Raw genomic sequence first — 8,992 nt, forward strand, 5'->3', positions numbered from 1 at the left:
TTGGCGCGAATAAACATTCACAAGTTAAAAGACATGTGATAGCATGTAGTTAATGTTTTAGTATATGTCTACAAGAAAATTATAATAATCTCTAATGTAATGCAATCATTTTATTCTTATTATCAATTAGAATCTGGTGTTAATTTTAAAATATTTTGTCAACAGATCCATCCCGACAGAAGAAGCGAAAGCGTTCGCGGAGAAAAATGGTCTTAGTTTTATTGAAACATCGGCCCTCGACTCCACCAACGTGGAGCCTGCATTCCAGAATATTCTAACTGGTAAGCAATAATCATTATTCGAGATCTATCTGACGTTAGTCGAATTATAACACATAAAAGATATATTGACATAACTCGACAGCTTTTTTATTTTTCACTTTTCCCTTTACCCTATTTTGTTAACAATTTTAACAGCGATGGAGCCTATTTTAACATCTTCGCACCGTTGGGTCGGTTCGCCCGGTGCAATACCACGACCACACAAAAAATAGACGTGAAGTGAGAGAATTTTTGTGTTTCATCTGATGAGTGTGATGCCGGAGGCCTAATTTTAGTCCCTTCCCCTTTCCATCTTTTTCTTAAGAGGAAAGGATGGCAGCGAAGGAGACGCAGAAATAGGGGAAATATTATTTTCATGTGCGTCTTTTTCTCCGTCGATTAAGAGCAACACATTTGCAATTGCGGATGTATATGGGCAGCGGTCGCTTCGTCATTTCGGCGGATTCCGGTGGCCGCTTGCTCTTTTTCCACCTTATAATTTAAAAACTGTTGTTTTAGATATTCATCGAACCATTTGTCAGGTAATAAAGGAGTTTTTATTTGTGTCGTGTTTCAGAAATCTACAGGATCGTGTCTCAGAAGCAGATGCGCGAGCCGCCCGAGGGCGACGTGATCCGGCCGGACGCGGAGCCGGCGGACGTGCGGCCCGCCGCGGACTCCGTGCGCAAGCAGTGCTGCCAGTAGACACTGTACGTACACCGCACACCGCACACCGCACACCACACACCACCACACATGGCTCTCACATTGCCCTTAAATTTCTATCTATAACTGGCATTTAGTATTTCTAAACAATATAATTGTAACTAGCTATATTAATTTAAACACTCCACTAGAGAACTCGACAGGAATGCGCGCGAATCATTCATCCTTCTAATGACATTGACAGCTGTCAGCAAGGGACGTGCCGTTTGTGCCGATAATAGTGTTTCGCCAATTCTACAGCACGGTACAGATTTTCTTTTTAACAGTATAGAGTAACAAACTGACATTCCTAATAGGCAATATGCACACGCTCTAAATTAAACGATTTTTTTGTATACTCTGTTACTATAAAAACATAGCTGTAATGTAATATGATTTAGTAGCGTATTTTAACAATTGAAATGTGTATTTTTAAAACTCTCTCGCCAAGTTCTAAATCTTAACACTATTGGTCGAAACAAGTGATAGATTTAATCACTTTTTGACTACGTCACAACACTTTGGCACATTCCGGCCGCGTTTTATTCGCACGAAAATAATTCTTTAGTTGGTATTTTCATCTAATTTTTTCTGGTTTTCTGCTGAGATGCTGTTAGCCTTAGCTATTTTGAATGCTAGGATTAATGTTTCATCATTGGCAAACTATTAACATATGTTTTGTTTGTAGAAAGTCCAGTTCACGATGGAGCCGAGGAGAGAAAGAATGGAATACAAAAGGAATAAAGGCAAGAATCATTCCCGGACAGTGCAGTGCGCGGCGCCGCGCGGACTCGCCCGCACTCGCCGCACTCGCCCGCACTCGCACAGCGGCTCATGTAGATAGCTTTGTGTAATTATTGATATTTAGTGTCGGAACGAATAAAGTTAAAAATATCTATATAATAATTATTATAATGTGAGGAATTCGTTGAACACAATGTAGTATGAATCCAAGTTGAAATTATTGGGATGCACGTCAAATCTTTTATTTTCTTTACGCGCTTTCGATGATCGTTTTCACAGTTTTAATTCGTTCCCTGTTGTTTTATTTGAAATGCTATTTCGTTTGGATAGTAGATAATTCATTATATATTTATTTAGTTAATATTAATAGCCTATCCGGCATATGAAATTGAAACACCAATTTGATAGCTATCGAAGGATGCAAAAACGTTGGCTTGATGTTTATAAATATATATTGGAAGATGTTATATAGCACACAAATCGTCGCTTCGTGATTCAAATATGTCTAATTCATTTTTTTTGTATAACATTAGCCGGTAGTATAACTAAGAGATAGCTTTTTTAAAATGATCATTTTTTCTTTATGGATATGTGCCTTCAGCGGATGTGTTGAGACATGATGGCTTTCATTGTTGAAGTTGTAGCGGTCGGCCATTTTTATGTTTGGTAAGACGCTAATGTAAATAGGCCCTTACATTTATGAAATTATTCTCGTTAACAATAGAAAATGATTATTCATATTGGGTGCTAGGAATGTTTTAAAATGTTCTTTAAAATTTTTGAGTCATCTATTACTATATGCAAGTTATCAACTTGTACTAGATTTATTTAATGTTTTTAATTGATCTTTTTTATTGAATTTTATATGAAAATAAACAATTTTACCGACATGGTAAATGTAAGATTTTACACAATAACTTGCTTGGAAGTTTTTAGATAAAAATGATAAATGTAAGGGCTTATCTATATATTATAATGTTAACGAAGGCGCCGCTAGGGTCGTTTTTAAAGTTTGATAATGTTTTGTTGACAGTTGTAAGATGCGCGACTTTGCCACGCGTTTTTTTAATCTGTCGCGCCTTGTCTATGGAAGTAAGGGCTTGCTTGTCTATGGAAATAAGGGCGTTTGTACACTGGGCGTTCACCCGCTAGTTTAGTGCCGTTAATATCTATTGAATACTCAGGCGAGCCTTCGCACGCAAACAAGTTGGTCTCATTCACACTAACACAGATGAGACAGTGTTCGTTGTATAAGAAATATGTTATTATGGTCTTCATATGCATGGTTATTTTTTTAGTGCCTATCTGTAATTACTTTATTAAAGACAAAGATAATAAAATATAATGTAAATTTCTTTGTGTTTCATTGATTTTTACCTATTAAATTAATTCTTTAGATGTGTGTACTTTGACTTTGAAATAAATGTAGTCTACGAGTTAACTTGAGATTTCACTGGCATGTGACCTTGATTCCAATGAGCCATGGACTTGGTACAGATATATATATTTGTAAGGAAACAATATAGTTTATCTGTGTTTGCCTTACAAACATATTTTGTTCACTGAAGATGACGTCACCTGCCTAGGTCTTTTCGTACGGAGAGAGTTACCGAACAAAAACAAAAAGGGATTATCTGGCTATAGTTGATCGAAATTGTGAAGTTAGCCACACCAAAAAACTCGACCTTACAAGTCGCGGAAATACAATTTCCGTAACCTATTTGGTGATATTGTCAGATAAAAATTCGATAGCATGACGTGGCTATTACACAACTTTTATTAATTTTAACCGATGCGATGACTAGGATTAAATTCATAAAAAGGAAATAAATTGGATGATTCTAGAACAAAAACTTCGATTTGATTAATATTCTGTAGTTCTAGTAAGACTAGGAATTTGTCTGAACAATTTTTTACATAGTTCATGAAGTTTCTACATACAAAGGGTCCTATTTAGTTGCAACTTCTAAACAAAAACGATTATATCGACGCCTATTTCATTCTTTTAAATTTATAGTGAAAGCCTATACTATTCACTAACAATATTATTAAAACATCGAAAAAAAATAATCCTATTTTCATAAAAAATAACTTAATTTATAAACAAACATACGTTTATACATTTTATTGAACAAATTTCAAGGTTATCTGACATTTCCACAATGTTTCGATAGCCGGCCGGCGGCGCGGTGAGTTTACTTCGGGTCAGTTAACGCTAGGTGGGCGTCTGCGACGGTACACTTTACTAAGGTAAGTATTTACAGTATTCTTTACTTATATTGTCTTGTCACAACCTTATTAATTGCAACATAATAATGTTTTTAATAGTTAAATACTAATTGTTACTTCTTTAGTTCAGAAATTTAGTTGTATAATCTACGAATTGACCAAGTTGCCGTGCATAATTATTTATTTTTACCATTAAATGAACGAGGTAAAGTAGACAAAAAGTCGTATTTTTTAGTTATCATTGTCTTACCAAAACAAGGATATTGTAAGTAGGCACATACTGCAGTAATTTTAAAATGAGCTGTGTCATGTCATTCTCCAAGTTATCATAATGATGTAATTTTATTTTTGGTACAAACATTCAAATATATTAGACCAGAGATTATTTTTATATCCCGCTATCGTAAATTGTTAGGTGTGTGAATCCTAGGGAACCAGTTGTGAATTTCAGTCCTAACGTAAATTGGCGCATTAAGTTTTAGACATTTTAGAAATATTGTAATTTCATTATTATATCATAATTAGATATCGTATTTAGTTTCGTTTCAGACAGTTATGACTATCGACCTGTACTACACACCGGGGTCGGCTCCGTGCCGCGCCGTGCTACTGGTGGTGGCCGCTCTCAACATCGACGTCAACCACAATCTGGTTGACCTCAGAGCTGGGGATCAATTGAAGCCGGACTTCTTAAAGGTGACTTTTACATTTATTTTTTAAAATTTTTGCATGCACTACTATGACTAGGAAATATACTGTCCTTCCCCTAACATGATTATAAAGATGGCCTTAACCTTTTTGGTGCTATATCATACCACGAGAGTCCCCAGCCGGTGTTTTACATTTTTCAGTTCCCCAGGGAGGTGGGGAAGTAACTTCTAACCTAAGTTAGATATAGTACTGAAAATGTGTATGTCGTTTTTATAATTTCGTCTAGAAATTAATTGCAAAAGTAGCATAACAAAATGCGATAATATCAAGGAACGTAATGTAATAAAAAAAGGTTTTTTTTCCAGTTAAATCCTCAACACACTGTACCAACGATTGTAGACGATGGTTTCTCTCTGTGGGAGTCGCGCGCCATCGGCCGTTACCTGGCAAACCAATATGGCGGCGACAGCTCGCTGTATCCTAAAGACCCTAAAGCCAGGGCAGTAGTGGACCAGAGACTTGACTTCGATTTGGGGTCACTATACCCGAAATTCGCTCAGTATTTCGTAAGTTTACCTTATTAGTCTATTTTAAACATGTGAATCTGAACTAGAAATCGATTTATATCAATTAATAATTGGCAAAAATTAAAATTTCCGTTATGTACCAGTATCCTCAAGTCTTCGGTGGTCAGCCCGCTAACGAGGAGCATCTGAAGCAACTCCAGGGCAGTCTGAACTTCTTCAATACGTTCCTGGAGGGGAGCAAGTTCGCGGCGGGCGAGGAGCTGACCTTGGCCGACCTCAGCCTGGTGGCCACCGTCTCTACCATCGACTTAGCCGGCATCAGCATTGCGGATTACCCTAATGTTGTTAGGTGAGATATTGTGATCACGAAATTTTTTTTTATAATATAAGGTGCGCCGACCCTACGGGAGTAGGATAAGGCAGGGGAGATGATGATGATAAGGTGGCAAGCAAGCGGCCTGAATCCACAGAAATGGAAAGCGACCGCTGCCTATAAACATCCGCAATTGCAGATGCGTTACCTACCCTTCATTGACGGAGGAGACGCACATAAAAAGGACATTTCCCCTTCCTAGGCTTCTCCTCCACCGTCAAATCAACTTTTCCTTCACATCCTTTCCTCTTTAAAAAAGAGTGGAGAGAAAAAGGGACTAAAAGTAGGCCTTCGGTACCACACTCATTTGACTAAACGCAGAATTGCTTCCACTTGGCGCCTGTCTTTTGTGTGGTCGTGGTATTACTGGGGGCGTGCCCTGCACTGCTAACATGTTAAAGCGGGCACTACGACCGGTCATACTATTTAGAAGTATGATTAGTAAAATAAATTGTCTCGTGTCATTCATGGCCGATATTAGATCATCGCGATGGTTCAACCAAGATTGTGTAGTAGTATAAAAAATGAACATGCTATGTCATTGTGTAAAAGTTGATCTAAGTTACATTAAAATAAATTTAAGTTTAAACAGTGGTAGAGCACGTTTTAATATCTTCGCAATGTAGAGCTCGCCCGCAATACCACGACCATACAGAAGACAGACGTGAAGTGGAAGCAATTCCGAGTAAAGTCAGTTTATTAAAAATGACGTCACTATCAGATAAGGAAACAAAATCCGTTATATCCAACACATTTTACACGTTGGATTGTTATCCTACAACTTACAATTTGTTGGGACAAGCCCTTAATGTACAGCGAACGGATGACATGAGAATAACCATACTAATATTATAAATGTGAAAGTTTAGATGGATGGATGTTTGTTAGAGTTTGAAGCCTAAACATCTGAACGGATTTCGATGAAATTTGGTATAGATGTAGAGGATAGTCTGGAAGAACAGGCTACTTTTGTTTTTTTAAATCCCACGCGGACGTCGCGGGCGAAAGCTAGTTGTATATAATAATGATTCATTTGTTACAGATGGTTCGAACTAGTGAAGAAAACTGCGCCTAACTACGAAGAAGCCAACGGCAAAGGTCTGAAGATATTCAAAGCTATGATAGACAGCCTCAAGCCTAAAACTGAACTTTAATTATCCTTTGTACTTATGATGTAAGAATGTATACTCTATTTTTTTAATAAAATAACATACAATTTAATTTCTGTTTTTCTTTAATATACAAAAGATTTTTTTTTTTACAAAAAAAACAAAACCTGCTTCCAAACGAAATAAATTAAAACTAGTGGACGTATTAAAAAAATATATATATTTTCAAATTATTAATAGCAAATGTCAAAATGACATGACATGACACACCTTGGCAATCTTGCTTCCTTGATGTTGGCAGCGACTTATGGTCTCTTTCCCACATTAGAGTTTTTATGCAAAATGTTTACCCCCTAAGTTTAAAGGCAGGAAAATATATAGCCGTAAGTTTAGTGCTTTTTATTAAAAAGAGGATTATTAAAAAAATATGCTGTACTTGCTGACATCTTAGGCAACAAAGTGTGTGTTTACGCTTTATTATAATAGTATAGATTACATACCGCACAGTCACGCTATTTGAACAAAATATAGATAACAAGATTATTTGAAAAGATTATAATGTTACATCAGTTTGAAGTAAAAAATAGTCAGTGTGAATTAGTTTTAGTGCCTCAGCATCAGTATTGACAACACCACAGTGAAACTGCAAAAATACTTCCTACATCAAACGTAAGTATTAGATAAAAGAAACCATTCGATGTACACGCCACTAATATTTCCAATTTTATCTATATGACAAAAACTGACAACTCACTAAATTATCCTGAACATAAAGTGTTTTTTCATGTAATTTGAATAATTGATTTCCAATTCTTCTCTATTAAACTTATCTTATTGTGCTTTGAAACTTTTAATCGGTTAACATTACATAAGTCACTATTTCGGCCTATAAATATTGAGAATATTTATTTAATTTTATTATTTTATTAGTATTATTTCACAGCTAACAATGCCGATAGACTTTTACTACGCGGAAGGTTCGGCTCCTTGCCGCTTTGTCTCGTTAGTGGCGGCCGCACTAAAAGTCCCTTTAAACCTCAAACATGTCGACTTTATGGCTGGAGACCACATGCGTCCTGAATACATCAAGGTATGAAATATTTAAATTCTATTATAGATCAGTGATTCCCAAACAAGACTAGGGGCTTACCTTGGTACACAGAAAACCCGACAGGGATCTACAGTGGTTGGAATAGGCAGATTTACTGAAACCGTCAAAGTCATCATTAAAATAAAATAATAATCTCTGGTCTACATAATACTTATTCTATATCTCGATTATAAATAAAATAATAACTTTTTAGATGAATCCTCAACATAATGTACCTACAATAGTGGACGATGGCTTTGTCCTGTGGGAGTCGCGTGCCATTGGACGGTATCTGGTCAACAAATATGCCGGCGATAGCTCGTTGTATCCTAAAGACCCTAAAGCCAGGGCAGTAGTGGACCAGAGACTAGACTTCGATATAGGAACACTGTATAACAGATTTTATCAGTACTTCGTAAGTATGTATTGTAATAAAAAAGCAGCTATTCACCTGATGTACGAATATCAATGTTCTTAAACCTCAAGAAGCCTAGACTGCTTCACAGGTTTGAAGAATGAGTTGTGATTTGATTCTTTAACCTTTTATAAAAAATCAATGATTCGAACATATTTTTAGAGTGAAACTCAGAAATCTGCTCTAATTCAATTTCCGAATGAATTTTCATTAGTACCCACAAATCCTGGAGGGTCAACCTGCTAACGAAGAGCTGCTAATAAAACTGCACGAGGTCCTCGCCTTGCTTAACACGTTCCTGGAGAAGAACAAATACGCGGCGGGAGAAGAACTGACTCTGGCTGATCTCAGTCTTGTTGCTAACGTTTCAACTATCGAGGCAGCCGGGATTAGTATTGCGGAGTACCCGGACATCCTTAGGTAACATGATATGACCAACAATTCATTATCGTATTTTAATCAATTATAGCATTAACAAATAGTATGTCCAGGATTTTTTTTATTGGATTTTTAGTAACAGTGTTTAAAAGAGGTTAGTGTGCCAGCTTTGACTTCAGTTTTAAAGAAATGAAAGAACAGATAGGTCGAACTGTTGCACCACTTGTTTGAACTATGACTATGACCCACCTATCAATAGTTTTATTAAAACCGATAACAATAAAGTTTAACAATGCTGTTTCTAATTTTAGATGGTTTGATCTTGTCAAAAATACGGCTCCAGATTACGAAGAAGCAAATGGAAAAGGCGTACGAGTATATAAAGAAATTATTGAAAACTTTCGAATAAAGAAATGAATATAAAATGCTACTTTGAATAATAGATGTCGCTGTACCAAGTTATTGAATTGAATTGAAAGGTGCCTCTATTTTTTTTTTTTTTTTTTTTTTT

General features: G+C 36.2%; 3 protein-coding genes across 5 annotated transcripts in view; all 3 read left to right on the forward strand.

Moving 5' to 3' along the window:
- LOC106106204 (ras-related protein Rab-11A) overlaps window positions 1-2,286 on the forward strand; it is a 10,280-nt gene extending 7,994 nt beyond the window's left edge. Inside the window, exons 4-7 of the mRNA XM_013286751.1 lie at window positions 32-35; window positions 131-281; window positions 838-970; window positions 1,654-2,286. Of these exons, the coding sequence (XP_013142205.1) occupies window positions 32-35; window positions 131-281; window positions 838-965 (283 nt within the window). The 3' untranslated portion in view covers window positions 966-970; window positions 1,654-2,286. The remainder of the gene's footprint in view (window positions 1-31; window positions 36-130; window positions 282-837; window positions 971-1,653) is intronic.
- Window positions 2,287-3,863: 1,577 nt separating this feature from the next.
- LOC106106337 lies at window positions 3,864-6,710 on the forward strand. Of its 2 annotated transcripts, none has more exons than XM_013286914.1 (5): window positions 3,864-3,959; window positions 4,477-4,634; window positions 4,955-5,155; window positions 5,260-5,465; window positions 6,532-6,710. In XM_013286914.1, the coding sequence occupies exons 2-5, from the start codon at window positions 4,494-4,496 to the stop codon at window positions 6,641-6,643; spliced, it is 660 nt and encodes a 219-aa protein (XP_013142368.1). In that variant the 5' UTR covers window positions 3,864-3,959; window positions 4,477-4,493; the 3' UTR covers window positions 6,644-6,710. The 2 variants fall into 2 exon arrangements, with proteins under 2 accessions (XP_013142368.1, XP_013142369.1); XM_013286915.1 differs by having other exon boundaries at window positions 3,940-3,959; window positions 4,488-4,634.
- Window positions 6,711-7,157: 447 nt separating this feature from the next.
- Window positions 7,158-8,975, forward strand: LOC106106299. Of its 2 annotated transcripts, none has more exons than XM_013286863.1 (5): window positions 7,158-7,267; window positions 7,542-7,688; window positions 7,903-8,103; window positions 8,318-8,523; window positions 8,793-8,975. In XM_013286863.1, exons 2-5 carry the CDS (start codon window positions 7,548-7,550, stop codon window positions 8,896-8,898), a joined length of 654 nt encoding a protein of 217 aa, XP_013142317.1. In that variant the 5' UTR covers window positions 7,158-7,267; window positions 7,542-7,547; the 3' UTR covers window positions 8,899-8,975. The 2 variants fall into 2 exon arrangements, with proteins under 2 accessions (XP_013142317.1, XP_013142316.1); XM_013286862.1 differs by having other exon boundaries at window positions 7,168-7,267; window positions 7,529-7,688.
- The last annotated feature ends 17 nt before the right edge of the window (window positions 8,976-8,992 follow it).

The sequence above is a fragment of the Papilio polytes genome, unplaced genomic scaffold (genome assembly GCF_000836215.1).
Source record: "Papilio polytes unplaced genomic scaffold, Ppol_1.0 DF822289.1, whole genome shotgun sequence".
In the NCBI taxonomy this organism is placed as follows: Eukaryota; Metazoa; Arthropoda; class Insecta; order Lepidoptera; family Papilionidae; genus Papilio; species Papilio polytes.

Excerpts from the sequence above, each read along its gene's own strand:
- LOC106106337 (XM_013286914.1), top strand. The coding sequence starts at position 4,494 with ATGACTATCGACCTGTACTACACACCGGGGTCGGCTCCGTGCCGCGCC. Across the intron at positions 4,635-4,954 it reads TGAAGCCGGACTTCTTAAAG|TTAAATCCTCAACACACTGT; the intron begins GTGACTTTTACA and ends TTTTTTTTCCAG. Across the intron at positions 5,156-5,259 it reads CGAAATTCGCTCAGTATTTC|TATCCTCAAGTCTTCGGTGG; the intron begins GTAAGTTTACCT and ends GTTATGTACCAG.
- LOC106106299 (XM_013286863.1), top strand. The coding sequence starts at position 7,548 with ATGCCGATAGACTTTTACTACGCGGAAGGTTCGGCTCCTTGCCGCTTT. Across the intron at positions 7,689-7,902 it reads TGCGTCCTGAATACATCAAG|ATGAATCCTCAACATAATGT; the intron begins GTATGAAATATT and ends ATAACTTTTTAG. Across the intron at positions 8,104-8,317 it reads ACAGATTTTATCAGTACTTC|TACCCACAAATCCTGGAGGG; the intron begins GTAAGTATGTAT and ends AATTTTCATTAG.